This window comes from Halichoerus grypus, chromosome 7, assembly GCF_964656455.1.
Source record: "Halichoerus grypus chromosome 7, mHalGry1.hap1.1, whole genome shotgun sequence".
Taxonomy (NCBI): domain Eukaryota; kingdom Metazoa; phylum Chordata; class Mammalia; order Carnivora; family Phocidae; genus Halichoerus; species Halichoerus grypus.
The window spans coordinates 31,349,840-31,374,490 of NC_135718.1; the positions used below are offsets into that span (position 1 = coordinate 31,349,840).

General features: G+C 46.7%; 2 protein-coding genes across 3 annotated transcripts in view; one reads left to right on the top strand and one right to left on the bottom strand.

Annotated features, from left to right (window-relative positions):
• The first annotated feature begins 879 nt into the window (after positions 1-879).
• OPALIN (oligodendrocytic myelin paranodal and inner loop protein) lies at positions 880-10,887 on the top strand. 2 transcript variants are annotated; one of them, XM_036111619.2, is made up of 6 exons: positions 887-1,226; positions 3,591-3,626; positions 5,780-5,815; positions 6,874-6,993; positions 8,341-8,397; positions 9,257-10,887. In XM_036111619.2, the coding sequence occupies exons 1-6, from the start codon at positions 1,071-1,073 to the stop codon at positions 9,431-9,433; spliced, it is 582 nt and encodes a 193-aa protein (XP_035967512.1). In that variant the 5' UTR covers positions 887-1,070; the 3' UTR covers positions 9,434-10,887. The 2 variants fall into 2 exon arrangements, with proteins under 2 accessions (XP_035967513.1, XP_035967512.1); XM_036111620.2 differs by lacking the exon at positions 3,591-3,626 and having other exon boundaries at positions 880-1,226.
• A 152-nt stretch (positions 10,888-11,039) lies between these two features.
• DNTT (DNA nucleotidylexotransferase) overlaps positions 11,040-24,651 on the bottom strand; it is a 28,037-nt gene continuing 14,425 nt past the window's right edge. Inside the window, exons 6-11 of the mRNA XM_078077310.1 lie at positions 23,387-23,510; positions 21,444-21,576; positions 20,256-20,364; positions 16,816-17,061; positions 13,385-13,468; positions 11,040-11,467 (exon numbers count right to left, since the gene is read on the bottom strand). Coding sequence (XP_077933436.1) covers positions 11,381-11,467; positions 13,385-13,468; positions 16,816-17,061; positions 20,256-20,364; positions 21,444-21,576; positions 23,387-23,510 — 783 coding nt within the window. The 3' untranslated portion in view covers positions 11,040-11,380. The remainder of the gene's footprint in view (positions 11,468-13,384; positions 13,469-16,815; positions 17,062-20,255; positions 20,365-21,443; positions 21,577-23,386; positions 23,511-24,651) is intronic.

Genomic DNA, 24,651 nt, shown 5'->3' on the forward strand with positions numbered 1-24,651 from the left:
ATAGTTAAGACTCTTGTCTCTTTTTTCCTTTTTTCGTTTGTTTTGTTTCTTAAATTCCACACATGTAACTTACTCTGTCTTACTCCTTCTGAGGTCGCTCCCCTAGTTTATGTTCCTTCAGGACCACGGGCCTCTTTCCGGGCTGTGCCTGCTTCAGCCCTGGAGCTCTGCATATGCTGTTCCCTCTGCCGGGGACCCTCTTGTCTGTCACACACATTTTAAGTGTTATCCCCCAGGGACATAGAAAGCAACTGTTTCCCAGTCACTCCGGTCACTCCGTCTGCTCCTCTCCTAGTGGGTCTCGCTTGTTCTGACTGGGGTCCACCTGTGCTTGCTGGAACATACACTCCCCAAGAGCTGGGGCCTCATTTGCCTCATCGCCAAGGCCCAGAACCATGCCCAGAAAACCACTTGACATATAGAAAGTGCCAGAAAGATTTGTTGAATCATGAGCAATGCATTCACTTAAGTGATCAGATTTATCGGTCAGAATTCTGTTGTTTTGTCGGCATGGGACTCCAGTTCCCTCCCTGTTTTAAAGAAGCAAATTCCTAACAAAGACCTCATAAAAAATATAAAGCAGTCCCCGTCAGTGGCTTCCTCCAACTCTACAAGGGTCCCCACTCAAAATGTTAGAACAGAAAGGGGATGAGGCTGAACTCCCCTCCAGGCAGCTCACTGACCAGGGAGTGTGTTCGCCGGGGGGCTACAGCCCGGCCTCCAACACCCCTCCCGCAGCCACCCTCTGTGTTGATGCTATTGGGGTGCTGACCCCACGGAGGCTGGGACAGCGGGCCACGCGGGAGCCGGCAGCGGGGGAGGGCGTGGCCGGCCTCAGCCTGCGGATCCCATTGCTGCTAAAGAGCTGCCGGCCACAGAAGCCACCGAGCTCTCGAGCCAGCCGTGGGTTCTTTGCTGAGATGGAGGCGTAGCTGAGGAAGGAGGCTGGAAAGTAAGAGGAGAAAAAGAAAACAAAGAGGATGGGTGATGGGGCCATCCACAGCGGCCACGAAGCAGACACCACCTCCCTGAGGGGTGGGCAGGCGACTCGGCTACTCCCCTGACCATAAATGGCTTGGCTGTCATGGAGCCACCCCTTGCCCTGTCACCCTGGCTCTCCCAGCTGGATGCTCCTACAAATGCGAGACATAGCCCACCACGCAAGCAAGAAAGGAGCTTGCCCAGGGTGGTGCTGGGAGAAGGTTCTTGGGAGGCTGTCAGCCATGGTGAGTAGGCTAGCATGTTTTCTCACCCTAACCTTCCCTTCTCGCTATAAAGAACAACTCCCAGGCATTGAAAACTCACATCTCCTCATGCAAATATGACGGTACCGTTAGTACTAGGACTTCAAGGGGCTTGGGTGGTTTTTTTTAAATATTATCTTCCTGTATGCAAAATACTAATCATTAAAACAATTCTCATCTAATATTTGCTGATCTCATCTTTTATTTTAATATTAAGGTTTTGTGTTTAAAACCCCACATACAACAAGGGCGCAAAGTAGATGTTTTGGCTAAATTCATTTCCCGTTTGAAGCAGTGGGTGGGATCCACGCCTTTATCCTCATTTGCTCAGTCTGCCTTCCGTTATATGATCAGCAACATAGATCCTCAGAAGTTGCACTGGAAACGTTCCGATTTTCTTAGTGACTTGTGACACATGTTTGGGTGTGACTCAATCAAAGGAAGTTTGTTACGTTAGAAGAGACTTCTGGGGTTCCTTTATTAAAGAGATTATGAGAAGGAGTTGAATTCCGGCTTTGGACTTAGAAAGATCCGTGATCTAACCAGTCCCAGACCACTTACCAGCAACTGTCTTGCTCTCAGTCCCCACACCCACGACGTAGGGAGGATACGTTCCCCTTACGGGACGGTTATGCATGCGGAGTCTGACACACAGCGTCCCCTCAAGAACAGTGAGCAATTATCCTGCCTCTCCCTCCTTCCCCTCACAAATGGCAAGCTCATAATGAGGGCCACTTGGCCACTGAGATCCTCATGTGCCTTTAGAGTTGTTACGCAGAAATTACAGAGGGCTTGGACTAGCAAGCAGCGCATTATAGCAAATTCAGTGCTTGGAATGTTGCTGATCTATGCATGCAGTTCCATCCAATAAGAACTTCCCAAGTGGCTTCCTTGTGCCTTGCTCCGTGCTGGCCAGGCCATGAAGAACATGACATCGTGTGACCCCCCCCCGCACTGCTACACACTTAGAGCATTTTACAGTTTGGATGTTGTTCCCTTTGGGCTTCTGGGCAAAGCGAGTTAACATCATCCCTGTTTTAAGCCTGGGAAAATAGATTTGCTGCGAGGAAATGGAGACCAGAGACTTTGAGTCACTTTTCCAAGGCCACACAGTTCCTAAGTGACTGGGTCTGGACTGGAACCCAGATCAGGTGACTCCAAGCCCAGGGCTGCCTCACCCCACCCAGCGGCCTGTCTAAAGGACACGGCCTCAGAGTTTCCCCACCCAAACTGATGGGATGTTTTTCTGGCCACGAGAGTACTGGAGTGTTATTTCTACAAAATATGAATGTTTTTCTGAAATTGGCCAAAATCTTCGTCATCCAGATATTGATAAACAGCACACGCAATGGCCCACTTGCTGCTGCTCCCCCGCTTCTGCTGTCCCCCCAAAGGGAGTTTTGTCTTGGGCCTGCTGACATCAGTACCCAGTATTCAGTGATGAGATAAGGCTCTGGGCAGCTGCGTCCCATACAGTGGCCGCCAAGTACCCTTGCAGCATCTGTGGGCTTGGCTGGTGTTAGCACAGAGGGCAGTGGTTGGGTCCCTTGAGTAAGATGCCCTGGAGCCAAGGTGGCCCAGCTATTCCTCTTGCTCTAATATTGTCCTAGAAGAGTGTTTATCTTGGTATCAGTAAAGAGCAGCCTGGACAGACTGGCCTCGGCTAGCCCAGACTGCAGGGACAGAAGGTGGGGACAGGGAGGAGGAAGGAACCACGGGAGGCTCTGCACGGGCTAACAATTCGGTGCCCCACGGAGCTCACGACCTTTCAATATTGACTCCATATTTGGGGGAGAGCTGAGGCTGGGTGCTGAGTGAGGGGAGGGTGCAGAGGGTTACCCTCTCCTCTGTTGTCCTGAGCAGCTCTGCCCGAGCCTGGAAGCTGTGTCTCAGACTCAGTACGCACAGAAGCCTTGTCCTTCTCACGCCCTCTCCCCCGGGGAGGGGGTTCAGAGCAGGTGTTCTTGTTGGAGCCTGCCCCTCGTGGCCCTTACTTCCTACCTCAAGCAGGAAGTACCAAGTACTTTTAAACTCGCACCATTCCCTCCCTCAAAGGAGCTCTGGGGGAAAACAACTTTCAGTGCTTTGCTGTATTTCTAACATGGTCTTTGCTGCCCTCTGGGTTGGGACCCATCAGGCAATCACTGGCTGGCCCCTTCATCAGGCCCTGGCTGGGCATCTGAGGAGGGCAGAGGGGCCGAGATTGGGAGCAGAGGTTGGGGTTTGACCGAGCCTGTGGAATCAGTGAATTTTTCTGTGACCCACCAGGCTGGGTGACAGTTGGTAGAGGGGTCAGGAGCCTGGCTGACCATTCTCAAAGCGTTAATGTTTCCTTCTCTCCATCAGAGTTTCTCACTGAACTTCACGCTGCCGGCCAACACGGTAAGTGCTGCAGGCCCCAGTCACCGGGCAAGTGGGGCAAATGGGCACACTTGCCTGGGGGTGGGGTGAGGAGGGGCGGGCAGAGCTCCTTCACGTGGACCTCATGCTGAGGGCCGAATCCCAGGTTTTCAAAGGCACTTATGAACAGTTGTGGTGTGGGGGGGAGGTGCTGGGACAAATTTTTTCAATAACAAAAATTATAAATAAACATTTTGAAAGTAAAATAAAAAAATCAATAATAAAAAAATAAATAAAATGCAATCTGAGCAGAAAAAAAAAAAAGAAAAAAGAAAAAAAAAATCAAAACACCTAAATTCCAATCAGGAGAAAACATTGGTGTCACTCCTTCTAGTCCTGTTTGACTTTACCTTTATTTTGACTTTACATATATTTTGATATGTGTCTCTGTACCATTGTATTCTTACTCTACATATGATTTTATATAGATTTTATGATACATATTTTCCATCAGCCCTTATAACCACAACTGAGGATAGTCACGTGATATTATTTCTTTAATCTTTAATCTGCTAGCCACAATTAGGAATCATTTTGTAATAAAAATAGTTATAGCTAAATCCTTGTCTGCATTTAAGGTGATTTCCTTAGTGTATGTTCTAGAAGGCGTTGCTGGGTCAACAAGAACGAACAGTGTACGGCTCTTGAGTATGGCATTTAGTTCCAAGTTAGATGGAGATTGTCAGTTGCTGAAGGCATATAGTTTCAGTCCTTTGCTGATCTTCTGTCTTCTGCTCTCACGTTGTGTTAGAGACAACACAGCCAGGCCTGTTTTCTGACCCGTAGCGCGGCTATGATTGAGCCAAGCATTTTCCTGGCCGGGTTTTTTAGTGGGTTTGGTTGTGCCAAATTTTCCTGAGAAGTTACATTGTTATTCAAAGAGAATAAATGGAATCTGCCTGGTGAGAGGATGCAGACGCCAGTGATCATTGTTGCTGTAACGCGGAGACATGGTCCTGGAGGGCCGCGGAAAGGGGCCACCTTGTGACTGACTGCCTGCCTCTGGCGCCCACTACTGGCCGCCCTGGATCTCTGTCCCTGGCCTCCCCTGGCACCCACTCTGCCCTCGGGTAGGGCCCCGCCTTCGGGATCTCCCTGTCTTGCTCTGCTCCCTGCTTCAGCCTCTGACTGTTGTCAGACTCCCCTAGCTCTCTCTGTACCTGTCAAAACCTTTTGATATGGTCCCTGCTGGAACATTCTCCCTGACTGCTTGAACTCAGCAGGTCTGTGGAGACCCCAGGTTCTGTCTTATCCTGGCTTGGCCTACCCTATGAGGGTAACTCAGAGAAGCTCGGGGCGGTGGAGGTGAGTGGGGCTGAGAGGGAAGCCCTTATGATGCTAGTCATCGCCTTTTGTAATGCCTTCTCTGTTAATAGCCCATTTCTCTGAGAACCGTCCCTTCCTCCCTTTGGACCTGTGTAGGGCAACCAACCATCCCGGTTTGTCTGGGACTGTCTGGGTTTAGCAGTGCACGTCCTATATCCTGGGCAAGTTCTCTGGATGGTTGGTAACCCTATCTGGCAGTTACATTCTATTGCATAACCCTTCCTTTTTGGGGACACCTGGTGGCTCAGTCGGTGGAGCGGCCTGCTCTCGATTTCGGCTTCCGTCATGATCTCAGGGTCCTGAGGTCGAGCCCTGGGTCAGACTCTACACTCAGCGGGGACCCTGCTTCAGGATTCTCTCTCTCCCTCTGCCCCTCCCCCTGCTCACTTGCGTGCACTCTCTCTCTCTAAAATAAATAAACGAAACTTAGGAAAAAATAAATAAATAACCTTTCCCTTTTGGTGCAGATGAACGACTGGAATGCCAGTGCCCTGGGAAGTAGGGGAGAGGTGAATACCTGGTGCAACAGAGCCTATCTGCAGGGGGGTTTGGAACCGGGGTACATATGCAAGTCGGTCTCTGCTAAGCCATACTGAACTGTCAAGGACAAAAACTGTATTGGCGTCCTGCATTTGGTCACGGAAGGCAGTGCAGCCCCGTGGTGAAGAGCATGGACCCTGGATCTACCATGTAGGGCATCTACCACTTAGGGCATTTAGGCATTATGGCTTAACCTTGGATGGGCTGTTTGTATAATGTGCACTGTGTGGTGGTGTTTTTTTAAAGATGTATGTTCTTTTCCCACACAGACTTCCTCCCCACCTGCTACAAGTGGGAAAGAAGCAGTAAGTATATCACTACATTATGGAACCTTGGTTTGGTCGCTTATAAAATGGGGATAATAATGTTCTAGCCATTTCCTACCTTAGTTTTGAGGAGAAAAGTTCAATACATGAACTGTCACCAAACACAGAATCTGGCTCAACTATTATTCTTACAACCAACTCAGCTCAAAAATGAGGGAGAGCATGCAGGAATCACAGGCAATTTTCACAAAGTGTTAAGCAGAAAAAGCTAGACATAAAAGAGTACAAACTTTTCATGTCCATCTAGGTGATATTGGAAAACAAAAACAAAACTAATCTACAGTGACGGAGTTCAGGATAGTGGTTACACATGCCATTTCTGGAAGGGAGTATGGGGCAACTTCTGGGGTCCCGGCCATGTTTTGAGTCTTCATCTGGGTGCTGGTTAGCTGTGTGGGTTCCACATGTGAAAAGTCATCCAGCTATATATTTATGATTTATATACTTTCCTGTATGTATGTTATATATGAGAGTTGAGTGTTTGTAGGGATTCTGCAGGTTATCTTTGATATTTCCAGGTAATCTACAAATCTGAAAATTTAGGTGGAGACAAGCATGGCCGTTTCCACTCAGATCAAAACAAAATGGAAATTTGAAAATTAACTGCTTAATGCATATAGTGCAGGTAAATGTAAACATTCACACCAAAATGATGTGGGATATAAGTTTTTACTTTTTGCCAAACTGATAGGTTAAAATAGTATCTAATAGTTGCTATGAATTGTTTCTCAGCTTTTGCTATGTTGATGAGACATCTGTATTTCTGTTTGTAGGAATGGCCTGTTCGTACCCTTTGCCCATTTTTCTTACTGGATTGTCACCCTTTTCCTATTGATTTAAACTATGTAAATTAAGTCCTATGACATGAATCATTTGTCATGTGTATTGCAAACATATTTTCTGCGGTATTTTATTAACCTTTTAATTTTGTATATGACACTTAGAGGTTATGCAGTTTTTGTTTTGTTTTATTTTTAATCAACTGGACTTTCCCTTTATTCTTGGAGAACCTGACTCTGCCCTTCTCTTTATGGCAGGACTGTGGGCCCTCTCTTGGATTAGCAGCAGGCATCCCGTCCCTGGTGGCCACAGCCCTGCTGCTGGCTTTACTATTTATGCTGATCCGCCGAAGAAGAAGCAGCAATGAGTCCACCGAGGTGAGTAGCAAGCTCCTTTGGGTCTGGCCGTGTTGGCAGGAATCAGTATTTCAGTGAATTGGCTTTGGACTGAGGGTGTCAGGATCCAAATCTGTTTCCTGGGGACACAATGGTGGAAGTTTCCTGCTCCTCAATTTCTATCTCAGACTGATGATACTACACTCCAGGCAGAGCCGATCTGTCACCCAACCTTCACTCTAGGAAATCCGTGGCAACAAGGCTGGTATTTGGGGTGGCAGAAAGTAGCCGTGGAGAGGGACAGGTGTTGCCATGGCAAATGCACATCTGTACTGTGGATGTGTTCTAAAGTCAAGGACAAAAGGGCCCAAGCTTCAAAAGAGAGTGGGACAATCTCAGGAAAGGTAGGAGACAAACAAGTGCTGAGGGGTCTATGGTAGGGATAGGCCCACAAGTATGTGGCTCTGTTTATCTTTGCCCTTTTTCTACATCAGAACACACATCAGTCACAAGAGAATCTACCAACCCCACCCCTCCAAATGCTGGATTGCTCTGGAGACCAGGCTCAGAATTCAAAGGCCACCCAGACAATATCCAAGAGATTTCTCTGGTTATAATACAACTGTGTTTTGTGGACTCCAGGCTCTAATTCCCTCCTCTATGAACAATTCTGGTTTTTCTCATACCGATAAGCATTAACGCGAGAAAGACCACCTAGGCTCTAACCCTGGCCCTGCCACTTAATGGTTTATGTGACCCTGAGCAGGTGACCTCACATTTTCTGTGCCTTGGTTAGTTCTTTCCAAAATAGGAGTCATAAACACTACCCTCCCTATTTTAGGAGGTTGTGAGGATGGACTGAGATCATGGTTGTAAAGATGTGTTGACAAGCTGTAAACTTTAAACATGTGAAGGTGTATTGTGGTTGGTGGTGGTGCTCTTTATTTAATTCATAGTTCCTTAACCTTCGGGGCACTTTAAAAATCATCTAGGAGGCTACCAAAAATACCAATCACCAAAACCAATTAAATTAGTATCTCTGGACGATAGAGCTGTGGCATGCAGAATTTTAAATATATACTAAAGTAGAGAGGATAGTATAATGAACCCAATTATCAAAATGAGGCCAATCTTGTTTGATCTCTACTCCTACCCACTTCTCCCCACTGTCCAATCCTGGATTATTTTCATTTACAATGGTATTTCTCATTTAAGGATTTTTGGGGGGGTAATTATTATCTGTTTGCTTACTTTGTTTTGTTTTTAAAGCTGTCTAGTGATTCTTATGTGCATGCAGGTTTAAGAACCGCTGATTTTAATCATGATCATGGGCAAATGCTGTGACCCTTCATTTCTTCTTCGTTTCTTAATTTATTTTTACCAACTTAGGAAAGTGAGAGACCATGTGAAATTTCAGAAATCTATGACAATCCCAAGATTGCTGAGGTAAGAACTCTTGGTTAAAATCACTGTATATCAATGGGGCCCCTGGGTAGCTCAGTTGGTTAAGTGTCTGACTCTTGATTTTGGCTCAGGTCGTTATCAGGGTCATGAGATCGAGCCCCATGTCAGGCTCCACGCTCATCGGGGAGTCTGCCTGAGATTTTCTCTCTCCCTCTCCCCCTCCCCACTGTGCTCTCTGTCTCTCTGTCTCTCTCCCAATAAATAAATAGATCCTAACAGATTTTTTTTTTCATGGAACTCAATAAGATACTCCTAAAATCTATATGGAAGAAGGCAGAAAAATATTTAAAAAGTAGTAATGAACAGACAGAACAAACAGAAAACAAATGGGAAGATGGTACATTTCTAAATGAACCATAAATAAACCATACCAATGACTTCATTAAATATAAATGGTCTAAATACCCCAGTTAAGAGGCAGAGATACAAAAATAAAAAAAATTTTTTTATCAGTTTGGATATAAAAACAAGATCCAACTGTATACTACCTGCAAAAACTCACTTTAAATATAAAGACACCAATAGATTAAGGTAAAAGGAATGAAAAAGGAATACCATGCTAACATTAAACAGAAGAGAGTTGAGTGGCCAGAAAAAATCTGCCAGGGCATTAAACTTGGCAATTGTAGGCCTCCTCTCATTTGTTTTCTGTCTCTCAAGAATTACATCCTTCCTTGCCTGATGTCCAGCATCTTGATAACTATTGTTTTAAATGTGTTTTTTTTTCTTTCTGACTTTTGGTTGTTTCAGGTGGGAGGGTAAATCTGGTTGTTGTTGCCCCATCTGGGCCAGAAGCAGAAGTCTTTGCTCTATTTTTTAAAAACCTGTTTATTTTCTCAAGAATCCTAGGAGGTCACCCACACATGAGAAGAATCTGATGGGAGCAGAAGGAACCCACGTATATGTGAAGACCGTAGCAGGAAGCGAGGAGCCCATGCATGACACTCACCGTCCTACTGTCGAAATGGAGAGAAGGAGGGGATTGTGGTGGCTTATGCCCAGATTGAGCCTGGAATGATGCAGTTCAGTCAAGGAACAGATCTAGAGCTGGAACAGAGCTGAAAACCCAGGGATCTGTGCTCAGAGTGAGGAGAGATACTAAGCTGCTTCTTAACCAATCCAAATTTCCTTTGCAGATCTGGAAAACTTTTGGGTTGGTTTGTCTCTGCAGGTGAAAGAGCTAAGGACTCATTCCAACACTCAGATCTTGTTGTTTAATAAGCAGTGAAGCACCAAGTGAGGTCCAGAAGGAGCCCTTTGATCCTAGTTTTGACCTATGCTTTTCTTTATGATTTTGGGAAAGGGGCTTGATTTCTGTGTGTCTTGTCTTATCATCTTTTTTCCACATCTCTTTTCTCAAAAAAACAAACAAAACAAAACAAAAAAACCATCACACCTGGCTTCCATGGGAAGGTTGGCCAGGGCTAACATTGTGCAAGTTGGGATATAAATAAAACTTAAAGGGGATGTTTGAGGGAAAGCAATTTCTTATTTCTGAACATCTCAAGGAAGAAATCATGTGGAGTCATACGTTCCCTGACCACAGGGGTAGCACATAGCTGGATCATTCATTGCTCCCATTTGTGTTTGTGATCAGAGAGTACATAAGGAAGGTGATTCTACAATACACTCTGTGTGTGTGTGTGTGTGTGTGTGTGTGTGTGTGTGTGTGTGTGTAGGGTAAATACGGTAGAGTAGTGAAGGCAAGGGTTGTTCCAAGAGATTATTAGAAAGGAAGGCTATAACCATTTTGTGGGAGTGGAGAAAAAGGCCTCCACTGCACTCTCCAGGGAGAGAGAGTGAGAAGACTCAAAGTGGATGAACACAGGACCAGAGGGGTGGCCTAAGTAGCAATTTGCTTGCCATCTGAGGAAAGTCTGTGAACAGCATCAGCTGGCTCAGGTCAGGCCTTCACCAGGGCTTCTGTGAGGAGGCTTCCAGGAGTCCTGGTTCCCTCATGCAGGGAGGGCCACTGCTGGGGAACAAGCAGAGTCTCCTAGTGGGAGAACCTGGGTCCATAGCATCTCAGGATCCATCTACCAACTCCGCTTTGATAGGCCGTGGAGGCGTTTCTTTCTCACACAGGGCCTCTGATTGCTCAGAAACAAGTCCCCTCTTCTTCAAACAACTAAGAACAAGTTCTACAAACTCAATTACTGCCACCTGCCAACATGTGCTTTCAAGGCTGCCTCCCTTACCCTGGGTGTCCTAAGATGAAAAGACCAAGAGAGAACATCTCCCTGAGAGAGAAAGGGCCACTAAGATCCAGAGAGAGACTCAGAGATAGAAAACAGGGGAGATATTCCTTTGGCATTTAGGAAATTGTACTTCTGAGTGAAAGCAGTGGGAATACATCCTGTGTGTGGCCTTGTGCTGGGACGCCTAGAGAACAGCTCCATGATGACAGAGAAGCAGACTATGACCTGAGCAGAGTGGATCTAGAGTTAGTACCCCATCCTCCAAAAGCTCCAGAAGGGACCTAGAACCCCCTCCAGAATCTCTGATCTTCTAGTTAAATCTGTTTCTCTCCTCAAGATAAGTCTTCAACTCTTCGTTTTCATTTTGTTACATTTTTGTTTAGAATATTTTTATATCATTTGAGTGAAAAAGAAGACTCCACCATCTCTTGTTTCCTCCTATTTTTATTGCAAATGTACAGTATCTCAGCTACACTGTGGGAAAAGTGGGCTTTGATGAGCTTCCCCGAAATAAGCCACCAATTTCAACATCATTTCTATGGAAAAATGCATTGTGAATTCTAAGCAACGGTCATATAAATGGCCTACTAGAGCATAACCAATTACCAGATGCGGCCTTATCAAGTTTCCAAAACTATTCCTAAAGGCAATCTGCATTTCAATAAGGCTTAAAGAATCTCATATTTTCCTAAGGCATCTTTACTACAATATGAAGCATAATTTATTTAACCTGAAAAAAAAAGCTGAAAAAAAGTTGACAACTTTTTCTAGGCATTTCTTTCCCATGGTTCAATGTAATCCAATCCCAGATGTGCAAAAATTTCTTCTTCACTTTCTGCTTTGAGGAATATTTTCTGAAAGTATAAAAAGAAATATGTGCATTCAGATATTTTTAAACATCTCGATGCTGACATAGTGGAAGTTTTACTTATAAATTGTCTTGGCAGAATGAATTATTACAAAAACATAATTCCCTGCTTCTGAGTATAAAAAGTCATCTTAACTGCTTTTTTTTATCTTAACTGACTTCTGTAATTTTTACATTTTCCCACCCAAAAATATGGTATTTCACAGATTAAGGTAAAATTATGACAACCTTACATATTTAGCTATGGGCATTTGGTATTTTTCCTATGGGTCTGTAGTTCTTAACCACAGTTGTGCATTAGAACCACCTGAAGGGACTTCTAAAAAAACATTGAGCTACACCCCAATCCAGTGAAATGAGAATCTCAGGAGAGGTCCTATCACCAATCTATTTAAAGGCTGTGGGTAATTCTCATGTGCAGCCAGAATGATGCACTGCTGCTCCAGGTAACAAGGAGAGGCAATTATAGGTTACATGTATATGTTGGGTTCTCCTTCTAGCCTTCCTCACCTGCCCCACCCCAACCCCCACCAGGCTCCCACCACATGATCTCTTTTAGATCAAGCACCACTTCTCCGTCATCCCTTCTTGCCTTTAGCACAGTGTGGGGCATATAAGATGTACTCCATTATGTTAAACTATTCAGAAGGTGTTCATTTGTAAGCATTCCTAAATTGTGTTATGTGAGTCTGCCTCCATTCACATGCTTGACATCTGAGGTTTCCCTGCCAATCTACAGTCCTCTCATCTGACAGCAGCACCTTGATTTTTCTTTGGAAAACCACCCTTCCTTCCTCTCCGTCCATGAGGATCAGGTGTGGGGTTAATTCCATCTCCAAGGAGGGCCACATGATCCAAGCCTGACCAATCAGAGCCACAGTAAAGGGTTCAGGGATGGGCACACGGCCCAGGCCTGGCCAATGAATATCAGCTAGGACTCTTGATATTTCCTATTAGGAAAGAGGTTCTTCTCTGTCAAGCTGGAAGGATGGGAATCATGGGAAAACCATGCCTGAGAATGAAACCAACACGGAGGGAAACCTGCATTAGCAGCTGGATGCAGCCACACCTGAAGTCAGTATTACCCCCAGATGCTGCAGTATATAAGCCAAGCACCCCTTTTTTGCTATGCCATCTTGGATTGGGTTTCTGACTTGTAACTGAGATAGCTCTAACTAAATACAGCTCATTTAGACTGTAAGCTCCTAGAGCATAAAGATCATTGCTTCTAGTTATTTTGTGTCTTATTCCCCTCAGAGCTTAGTTTAGTGTCCTTCACCACTGTAAGAACAGTAGACCTTAGCATGTAGATTTAACAGATGAATATTTAACTCTTCATAATTCATACAGTAATTTATCATTTTGATGAGGTATGAATTTGGATCATGACCAGTGTAAGGCTAACCAAGTGAGTTACATAGCTGGTGGGTAAGCTTAGCTGACTGCTCATCTACATCTCAGGACAGCTCTGTTGCTCTCTCTCTTGCAGTAACACTCTCATTAATGACCTATGTGGTCACTTAAAACGCTACTGCTCATTGCATTTAAGGGGTACTTGAGTGGTATTTATGACTTGGGGGAATCCTTGGTTTCCTTTGGAATTATTCACTAAAAATACCAAAGATATACCAGACTCAATGAATGTTCACTGCTGGACTGGTTCTGAGAGCCCAACAAGCTCATCATCTTTGAGCCCAAAGCCCTTGAGGTACATTCTGGGCCAGGTGGGGACCATGCTCCCATCAGGATCCTTCTAGCTGCCCTCAACTCTGATCTGTGGGAACAGGACACTCAGGGCAAAGGAAACTGAACCTGGACACTAAAATCAGTTCAGGAAAAGTGCTCGGGGAGCCAACCATTGGGATGAGGATTAAAGAATCCCATCTTGGGTAGACAACACTACCTTGGTCTTGTCATATAATGCATGGTTATCCAGCACCATCTTCCGCTCATGCGTGGCATAGCGCCGGAGGTCTCTCTCAAACTGCTGGACGAGATATAATTAAAATAAATTACTATCAAGCCTAGAATGTCTTCAATATTATGTGTTTAGAGATATCTAAATCTCTACAGTGAAATCTCTCTAAATATTCTCAAAGCAATTTTCTCCCCAAGGGCAAAGCTCCGTGATGACAGAGCTCTGTGCTTACACCTGCACACTAGAATGTAAGCTCCCTGAAAATAGGAGCCTGACTTGTTCATGACCATATTCTCTTCTCTGATAGTGCCTGGCACATAGAAGATGTACAGCAAATGTTTGTTGAATGAATAAACAAATGTTGTGAGGATCGTGTCCAGGATAATACCTGACCCCAAGTAAATGCTGGATAAATATAGTAGGTGTTTTTTGTTTTGTTTTGTTTTTTGGAATATCACTATTGTAAGAGAAGATGAGGAGTCAGGAGACCCAAATTCCAGCCTGGATTTTGTCCCTATTTGGCTGTGCTTCTTTTGGCAGGTCACCCAGCTTCTCTGAATCTTGACTGGTCGAACAGGAGGATGAAGGAAGTACGTAAGTAAGGTCCCCTCTGGCTCTAACAGTCTCTCAGATGAGACTGTGTAAAACTGATGGTTTGAGCCACCTGTCCCAGACTAGCATGTCCTATGGTCAAGGGTGGGCTCTGAGGCTGCAGGGAGTGAAAGCTGAAGCCTAAGATAGAGGACAGTTGCCGTTCAGGTTGATTTTCCTGAGAGAAGCACAGATCTAGAAGCGTTAATCCTCCCATGTGAGAGTAGGAGGAAAGCATGGGATAATGGCGCCCTCTAGTGGGAGGAGCCGTCTCCTACTTCAGGAAAGCTGGTTGAGGCTGGGACCTTCCCCACCACCACCCCGTGTGTAAGAAAACAGACTTTCCAAACAAAAGTCCTTTATAATGTACCAGAGGGGGAGGCAGGGTTGTGGACAAATCAGGGTGAAGCAGATTCTGGGTGCAGAGGCTGCTCGTCTGTGAAAATATGAGGGTGCTCAGCGCTGCGCTTCCTCCCAGCCCTGGGACACTCTCTTCATGCCCCTCTCCACCACCCCCCCGCAGCCCCCCGGATTTAGAGCAATGCTGCTCGCAGTGTTGGGAAAGGCTGGGGAGGATGGGGATAATGGGGTTAGCGAGAGACTGTTATGTGTGGTGACAGATACATTCCTGGACACCTCTGCTAAAAACCTCAGAACATTTCCCCAGAGACTGCAAGAAATGATAATGATGTCTTTTTTGGGGGAATAATATTTACTAAACACATATTTACTGAGCATCTGCTATGTGCAGGTATGTTCTATGTGCTTGGAGCATAACATGTCTACCCTGGTGGAGCTTGGATTTGAGCAGGGGACACAGAAAAGACACAATCATGGAATAAATAAAGTATAGGATATGTTGAAAGGTAAGTGCTGTGTGCACAGGGCAGGCCTCACTGAGAAGGTAGGGATTTGAGCAAGGAATTGAAGTAGGTGAAGGAGTTAGCCAAGTAGACTCTGGGGGGAGAGCACTCCAGCAGACGAACAGCTAGAACACAGCCTTAGCGTGAAGCGAGCCAGGCCCGTTTAGGGAGAGCAGTAGGCGAGGAATTCAGAGGCGTAAGGGGGTGAGAGGATCATGCAGGGTCTCATGAACCACCGTAGGACTTTCCACGTTTACTCAGAGTTAAATGGGGAGTCTCTGCAAGGTTTTGAGCAGGGGAGGGACCTGATCTGATTTATAACAGGATCACTCAGCTGTACTGGGTGAGGGCAGAAGCAGAAAGACCAGTCAGGTAGGCCACGGCTATGAGCCAGGCAATGATACCCTTCTCAGTATTTGTGGAGAGCTCACTTTACGCCAGGCACTGGGCTGATTTCTTGCTTTATATTAATTTTCTGATCTGCTCTATTGCCGTTAATATTTAACAACTTCTACAAGAGTCTAAAAGACTCTTTAAGTACCTTGAAGGGAACAGTTTTAAGTACACAGTTGGACTCAGAATTGTGCTGAGACAAGGGTATTGTCTCATTTAATGCTCATTACAATCCTGTGAGGGTGGGGCTGTTATTAGCCCATTTTTCAGATGAAGAAGGGATGCCCAGAGAGCTTAAGTCATTTACCCGAGGCCACACAACCAATGATAGAGCTAAGGACCTAGACTCCTGAAACCCAAAGCTCAGGCACTTTACCTGAGACAGTTCTGCCTTCTGCTTTAAAACCTCTTTAGTTTCTCATAATGACCCTGTGAAACAGGCAGGGCAAGGACAAAGTCTTATGTTTCAGATGAAGAAAGCTGAACATTGAGTAGAGGTGATGGTATTGGGCTGGCTGTAACATTGGTCACAACAGACTTCAGAGATTGGTCCAGGGCTGCTGCATACAGTTGTGCAAGTTGTGCACTGCCAAACTCTCGAGGGCACCATTCACATTTGTAGGCCCCAAATTGAGGTGAGATTAATAGATGAATTGTGTTGAGAATAATTCCCAGGCCCTGAAATCTTTGCGTAAAAAGGTGAAATTGAATTTCTCACCTACAGAATTTTAGACTAGAACTAATTCTGGTCACCCACCAACAGGTATCGACCTGGAGACAAAATATACCATATTCAGTGGCTGCATAAGTAGGGCATAAAGATAATAACACAAGTGGCTACCATATGCTGAGCACGTGCCACATTTAAACCCACACAGCCTCTCATTGAACCCAAATGGTGACATTAGAAGGTGGGCACCACTGTTACCCACAACAGAGATGGCACAATTGGGGCTCAAAGAGGTTAAATCATTTAAAGTGGCCCAGCGGAAAGCTTAGTGTTCTATCAGCACCTGCAGAACCAATAGCAATAATTTCCAAGAACTCTGAGAGAAGAGACTAGAATGTGCTGGAAACACACCTGTCTTCAAAGAAAATGGGCAAGAGGAACCATTTCTGCCAGTGATTCCTAACTGGCCCGACCTTGTATAACCTTGGACTTCTTTTTGGAACTCTCCCCTTTCTCAACAGACTCTACGTTCCCAAAGATTCAGGTCTGTCAAACAAGCTGCATTTATGATATATTGTTCCATCAATTTTTCCAGCTTTCAGGAACAAAAAATGTCAGCCAATATCTAGATTGCTGGGGGCCATCCCCAGAGTTTCTGATTCAGGATGTTGGGTGGGGGGGTGAGGTGGAGGTATGGGGGGACTTACGTGTCTAACCTGCTCCCAGGTGAGCTGCTGCCAACCCGGGGCCCCACTGTCTCACCTGACCACGTGCAGGTAGAATGCCCAATCTGGAAGTTTCTGGGCATTCCTCCCTGTCACCCTGCCTCGGCAGCTGCCGTCTCTCTCCTGGCCCCCGGTAGACCCAGCCCACATCTTTTGGCTCCATGTAGCACCTACCCGTGAGCCGGTCCAGCCCAGCAGGGCAAAGGCACGGCGCTCATAGGGGCACATGACCAGGTCCACGCGGATGGCTTTCCAGGTCTTTCCTTCCTCCTCGCTGTACCTGCCACTGTCCACTCTCTGATGGTGCAATTTTAAAATCAGAAAGCATTTTTGAAAATGATCTAAAGCATCCACATTCCTGCTAGGCGACTTTAACTTTTCAAATGTCGACTCCACAAAGTCACAGTATAAAAGTAATCCCTGAAAACAAACAGAAAGACATCAGGAAGAGTCCCCAGTGGGCAGGGTCTGCCGTTTTATACCGGGCTCTTAACGAATGCTCTCAACAGAAGCTTCACGGATTTGAGCAGAACATGGCCGGGTTTTGCCCCTGCTGTGTGAGTCCCCGCGGCCACCCTGGGAGAGGAAGCCAGCAAGTGGGTGTATTATTCTCTCTCGGCCACAGAGGAATTTAATGATTAGAGAGGCCAAAGCTGCCAGAGAATCCCTCTCCTTACTTCTGGATTACAAGTCGGTGCTCAGAAACTTGCCTTCCCCCATGAGGACAAAGACAGTCACTCTGTCCGCCTTGGAGAGTGGGATAGCGTTAGTGATGGTTACCTCCCCTACTGTAGCCGAGTCAGAAAGATAAGAAGTGATTCTAAGATGTGCCCAGCGATCGCCCAATTTGTCTGCTCTATGGGAACTCCTCACAGCACAGGGCAGACGTGGGGCAGAGAGAGGCAGTAAGCAATGCTGAATCCAAGTGTCAACTAAAGAAGCAAATAACCTCAAAAGAATTCAGTCATAGCTATTAGGGTATGCGATTTGTTGTCATGCATTCCCTAGGTCAGATGTTCTCGAGTTTTATCATCAGAAGCATCTGGAAAGTTTGTCATGCAGAGTTTGTAGGGCTCTGTCCCCACAGTGATTCAGCAGAGGGAGGGAGGGTGAGACTCTGCATCTCTAACAAGTTCTCAGGTGATGCTGATGCTGCTGGTCCAGGGACCACACTTTGAGCACCACTGGTTTATTTTGTTCTAAAGAATGCTTCGGTTTCTTCTGCAGCCCTCCAAGAGACATTGTTTCAATTCAGCCAAACTTTGAGGGGATCCTTTTCCTGACCTCAAAAGAGGGAACTCCAGCCCTTCAGTGGCTCCCCCAGGAAAGCTATTAGGGAGAACAGAGCATTTGAAGGGGGCCGGGAGGGAAGCCCTGAAGTCCGGGAGACCCTCCGGGGGAGGAGGCAAATGCTGCCGTGGGAGCCATCTAATCACCAGCTCAGGAAAACACAGTTCTGCTTTTTAATGAAACTTACAAAAATGAGTACAGTATGGCAGCTTTTCTTGTAAATTCGAATTATGTACAGTTGAAAAGTGAGCTATTAAAATATTAACAAGTCTTTCTTTGAAGTTAAATTTGCAATAACACCCACCACCCCTGAAAATCTGCAAAGCTGGCTTCCTAATAATTGCAACTGTTCGCACTTCTGCCACATTGGCTGGTCCTAGACGATGGGCCATCCTTGGGAGGGGTTTGCTCTGAATCTTGCAAGGTGTTTGGGAATGCGTGCCCGGAATAAAATGCTGCTGTCTGCATATTCGGGCACTTCCGTCCACGGCCACAGGGCACGGCTGTCAAACACACACACACAACCCACACAGCCCCTGATGTTGCTTCCTGCTCTCTAGCCTGGGCTGTTTGGGGGCATCTCTGTGTTCTTCTGTTTCTTTCCTTGTTGTTCCGCATTTCCCCTTGGGTAACTTCTTTCCTTCTCTGAACGTTCCTTTGAAGTTTCGGGCTCTGACTGCCCATCAACAGCCACAGGGTGACTACGTTTCCTACCAGCATGTTCTTTTCTTCCTCCTGGAAACTAAGGGAGTCCGGACAAGGCGGGAGAGGGAGGCCTTTCCCTGTTCCTTCTTCGAGGGATAATCGTGCAGGGGTGCTCACACTAACGGCCAGTGTTCGGCAGGCTTTTGCTCTTACCGGGCACTGTGTCAAGGGCTTTATCTAATTCTCGGTTAATCCTCGCCGTTGATGAAATGAGAGAGCCTTGCTATCCCTGTTTCATAGATGAGGAAAGATTAAGCAAAGCGTCCCAGGTCATACAGCCAGTAAACGGCAGGGTCGTGCTTTTAAGGTCCCAAATAAGACCCACGGGCTTCATGCTGGCCTCCACCCGTGCCTGCCCGTCTCTGCGTGGAAGGCAGAGCTATGAGTGCCTCAAACGGAGGACAGATGGAAGGAAAGAAGGCTCCTTGTCACCACGTCCCCACCCCACCATCCCCATCTTAGTCTGGGACAGTCTCAGGGCATGGGGAGCATGGTGCCTAAAAACTGAGACTGACTAGGTCCTCACAGGGACCCCCCACCTTGCAGTCCCCACTCGGGCCTTGGTGAGCAGGTCCATGAATTGTGCTGTCCATCCATGAGAGATGCTCACCTTTCCTGCTGGAGCAGAGCAGAGGGGCCCGTGTAGGTGGGGCTGACCCTTCCTTGTCCTGCCTTCCCCTGGTTCGGCCCATGAAATTTACTCTCAGGGTCCCTGGCTGCCTGGGTCTACTCTCTTGAGAGGGACAGAGGGGGCTGGGGATGGCCTCACAGGTGAATTTGGTCCCTACGTTGGGTCCTCCCTTCTGGTGCTCCTGGCACTGGGGTGCTGCGTTCCTGGCTCTTATTTTCACTTTATCTGAGGTCTCTCTCTCTCTGCCATATCAGGGAGCGTGGCCCACACCCAGCAGGGGCCAGATCACTCAGGAAGGAGGAAGCTGGGCCAGAAAGACACCAGCTCAGCAGCCTGCCAGGCCTGGAGGTCCCTGCGGTGGAGCCCTCCGGTCTCTTTGGGAAGTGGGGCTGTCACCGGAGGGGGGCACGAGTCAGGGCCCTGCAGGCAGTTCTGGCTGCTGCTCATCCTTCACCTCCTCTGCTGGGCAGTAGGGAGCCTAGGGCAAGGCTCATCTCCTCAGTGGGTGGGGGCTTCTGAGCTCAGCTTGTCCTCCTGAGTTTCCTTCTTGCCATCTCAGCACAAAGCAGTGGAGAGTTCCAGGCACCCGTGCGCCTCCTGGCTGATTCTATCCCAGTCCCAGCGGTGCTGCCCCACCCCTCGGCCTGCGGGGCTCATCTCACACCTCCCGGGTCTGCACGGCGCAGGCTCTCCGTTTGTTTGAGGGCTGGAATGCTCCTGAATGTTCGACACAGAGACACACGGCCCTCGGCCCCTTTGGAAACGGCACGAGTATGTATAAGCGAGACAGATGTTCAAAACATGGACTCTAGGGCCCCAGGCGGGTAAGTCTCATTGCGTGTCATGTGGCATTGTGTAAGCTGTTGTGAATCACTGACAATCAATCAGATGGCCATTACACAATTACGAGGTAAATAGTGTGCAAAATTCAGTGGTATTAAGGGAATGCTTGAGTGTCCACATACCTACTTTTGAGTCTTCTTCTTACCTTCCTTTCCCATAAGTTTATCACTTTCTGTAAAAGTTGTTCCTCTTCTTCATCTCCTACCCCGGGGCTGGTAATTAAAAAATCCACATCATGCCCCATCTTCTTACCTCTGATCAAAAAAAAAAGCATAAAATGGAAATGAATTAGATTTTTAGCTCCCAATTTTTAAAAGTCACCTTTGTTCCTATACATTATGCTTCAGGTTTGCAACACAAAATGCTCATGATACATACATATATATATATATATATATATATATATATATTAATATCCTTGGTTGTACAACTCTACTCCTTGCAGAATAACTTTATGACAGAAAAAAATCACACATAGTACATATGTGATTGTATATGTGGGGTAAAAAATAACAAAGGAAATGATCTCTTCTGTGCTCCCACGTGCGCACTCACCCCCACACATTCATACAGAGACGAGCATGGCGACAAGCAAACCAAGAACTATATGCACGTGATACAAGCGAGAGCTCTCGGAATTATGAGACTGACTGAGGGCATTCCCTGAGATTTGATCTTCCTCTCCCGTTTGCTCCCTCACTTCACACTTGGCTTGCCAGGATGGCCAACAGCGAGCAGGTAAGCGGGCTACAGGGACAGCTGGAGGGGTGGAGGGCTGGGAGGGAAGGAATCTCTTTCTGGAAAGGACACCTCAACATCCAACAATGGCACACATCTCTGTGAAGAGTTCGTTCATTCTGCTCATTGACTCGGCCAGTATTTCTTGAGCACCTGTTCTGTGCCAGGCACCTGATTCTCACAGAGCACTAACGTCTAAACACTTCGTCAGGGAAAGGATGCATGCAAACAAATTACTTGGCAGGTAGCACTGAGAAGCGCTGCCTGGCTGAGCCTGGAGGAGGAGGTGGTATCTGAATTGAGTCTTAAAAGAAGAGGAGGAGTCAGCCAGGTGGCAATTTGAGGAAAGCCAGTCCAAGCAGAAGGGTCTGACTGAGCGAGTCACAGAGGCACGAAACATCTCCGTGTGAGCAAAGACAAGCCATCTGGGGTTGTTGGGGTGGAAACGTGAAGTACAGGAGACAGGGCCACAGAGACAGGCTGGTACCAGATCACCAAAGGCCTTTGTGCCATGCTCAGAAGGCTGAACTTCTGAATATGGGGAGCCATGGAAGGTGTTAGAACAGGAGAGGCAAAAGCAGCTCTCATTATCTACCTCCGGAATCCTCCTGTCATGGTGACGAAGGCATCAGGCAGAAATGCCCAGACGGCCTCTTTAACCAGCACGCCAACTGCCTCTGCTTCTGCCCTGGTCACACAGCTGACGAGGTCTTCATAATAGAGGAATCCTATAGAGGGGCCAGTGAACAGGTCAATGGAGAGAGTGACACGTGAAATGACCAGCCCTCTGCGGGAGGGGATTCTGCCCCCAAATAGAGCAAACATGACCACAGGTATCACCAAACTGTTTCCCCAGAGACGAGTGTATTCTCTATGCTCTTGGTTGTGAGTTTTTCATGGTAACGATGACTCCTTGCTTTCTGACTAGTAAGAAAGAGACTTACAATTGCCTGACTAAGAAAGAGACTATATTTCACATCGCTCTGGAAGCAAGCTGTTCTTGTTTTCTTATTGAAGAACCAGCCTTCTTGACCAATAAACTGTGCCAGATAATTCTTGAAAGATAATGTGTAAAGATTTAGGATGGGAAGATGTAGAGTTGGAAAGTGGTAGATGGAAGCTCAGACACCATTGTGATGACGTGGTTATTCCCACAGACCCATGGAGGGGGCTTCCTCCAAAAACTAAAAATAGAACGACTATGTGATCCAGCAATCCTGCTTTTGGGAATACATCAAAGGGATTCACGCACGGCCATGTTCATAGCAGCATTATTCACAATAGCCAAGACATGGAAACAACCTAAATGTCTATCAGTGGATGGATAAAGAAGTTGTGGGGTGTGTGTGTGTGTGTGTGTGTGTGTGTATGGATATTATTCAGCCACTAAAATGAGGAAATCCTGTCATTTGCAACAACATGGATGCACCTTAAGGGCATAATGTTAAGTGAAATAAGTCAAGAGAAAGACAAATACTCTATGATCTCACTTATGTGTGAAATCTAAAACCAAAAACTCATAGAAGAGAAATCAGATTTATGGCTTTCAGAGGCGAGGGTGGGTGGAGGAGGAATTGGAGGAAGGTGATCAAAAAAGTACCAACTTCCAGTTCCAAGAGAAATAGGTACCAGGGACGTCGTGTACAACAGGATGACTATAGTCACCACTGCTGGATGTGGCTTGCTCTTTCAAATTGCAATTTTATTATATTTCTGTTGCATGTTAAAAGTAAATGTTTAAAACACATACAATTCTTTGACCCTTTATTTGCATTTCTTCATTTAAAAAAATGTACCAGAGCCCTCCATAAATGGAAGCACCCACGCCACCACCTTCAGAGGTCCTGCCAGGCTTCAGCTGTCTCACCACGGTCTTTTCTTCTCAGGCTGCTGGGTCCTGAGCAGGTAGATCAACCCTTTGTCTAGATTTGCACACTTTCCCTTCTATTTCCTGGGGTCTTGCAGTTTCTAAAGCAAATCCACATTTGTGCCAGCAATGACTCCAGTTTGTTCAAATATTTTTTACTCCTCAATCTTCATGTCCATTTTCTGCCCTTGACTCCTCCCCCACGCCTCTCCCCCATGGGAGACAGCCAGGACCAAACGTCTAGAGCCATTTCAGTGAGAACCAGATCAACAGCACAACCCGGTGTGACACCTGGATGCAGGAATGACAGCGGCCCCCCTTGCAGAGCGTCTTTGCTCTCTGCCAGGCACAGGCTGAGGACTTCGCCTGCATGATCTGATTTACTCCCCATTAACTAGCAATGCTACCTCCCTTTTATAGACGACGTAGCTTAGACTCAAAGACTTGAACAAGCTTGCTCAAGATCATACAGCCACCGAGTGTTGGAGCCAGGATTTGGATTCAGGTCTGTCTGATTCCAAAAGCTTGTGCTTTTAACCACAGTACAAAAACAGAGAACCAAAAAGTGACCCAGCTTGCCAAGGCTGGAGTTGAAGTTCAGCTGCCTCAGCTCTACCACCACCCGGCCGGCCCCCGGCTACAGAGGGAGATGGGTAGGAGAGACAATTTACCTGCTTTCTGCATTGGCGTGAATTTCAGGGTTTTGTCCGACTTTATTTTACTCAGAGTCCTGAAACCCATCCTGAACCATTTCTCAGATGTCTTCAATCCCACTCCAAACACAGAAGTAAAGAGCTGAAACAGAGGGAAAGGCATGCCTTTAGTTTCTAAAATGATCATTATGACAATGAAGCGACACTTTTCAAGTTCAAGGGATTAGGAAAACGCGTAAGGAAATTTCTGAACTAGTTTCTCCTGATATGACAAGCAGGAGGGTGATAGTAACTTTGGACAGAGCTTTTGGTTTCGGGAGGGTCCTCTCCTGACATAGGGTGTTACGGAACGGAACGGAAGTGAGGAGGCGGCGCCTGGCACCCGCCGAGGCTTCTGTGTACTCCGACGGCCGACTGCCTGTGCCGTCCACGTGTGACAGCAGCTTCCCCTGTCGGGCACTCCTCTTGGCCCAGGGTCCCTTACACGCGCTCATGCTCTGCGTATCTTAAGAGGGATGCTCATGTAGGTTGTGTGAATTCCTGACCATCGCCCAGCTGATAAGTGGCAGAGCCCAAACTCAAATCCAGGCTGTCCGTACTCCAAGCCTTGGCTCCTGCCCACAAGCACCTTTTGGGCATCACTCCGGAACCAAAAGACTGGGCAGAAATCCCTGCCACCTGCAACTCCAGGGTGGGAAACATCGGGAGGTAACAAGCCCTGCTTTAAGGTAGAGCAGGATGCAGTGGGGAGCCTCCAACACAGGTTTGCTCTTTAAGAGCAGGTTTGTTTTGTCCCATGGTCCTAGTGTCCCCATGATATTTGTATCCACGAGTGACAGATGCTAGAAGATAATTTGTACCTCATCATAGCATAGCAATAAGCTCATGCACTCATATTTATTTTGGCATCTGCTTTCTAAACCACAGTTTGGACTGATTGTGCCCCCCTCCATCCATATATTGAAGCCCTAACTGCCATGGTGGTGGTATTTGGAGATGAAGCCTTAGGGAGGTGATTAGGTTTGGATGAGGTCATGACGGTGGGGCCCTCATGAGGGGATTAGTGCCTTAATAAGAAGAGGCACCATGGGACTTCCTGCGTGTGTGTGTGTGTGTGATGTGAGGGCACGTTGAGAAGGTTGCCATCTGCAACCCAGGAAGAGAGCCCTAACCCGAACCCGATCATGCTGGCACCCTGGTCTCAGGCTTCCAGGCTCCAGAAGTCTAAGAAAATAAATAATTGTTGTTTAATCCACCCAGCCTGTTGCATTTTTTTATGGTAT

Coding starts and splice junctions, on each gene's coding strand:
- OPALIN (XM_036111619.2), top strand. CDS start 1,071: ATGGCTTGGCTGTCATGGAGCCACCCCTTGCCCTGTCACCCTGGCTCT. Junction 1,227..3,590: donor TTGGGAGGCTGTCAGCCATG/GTGAGTAGGCTA, acceptor TCTCTCCATCAG/AGTTTCTCACTGAACTTCAC. Junction 5,816..6,873: donor CTACAAGTGGGAAAGAAGCA/GTAAGTATATCA, acceptor TCTTTATGGCAG/GACTGTGGGCCCTCTCTTGG.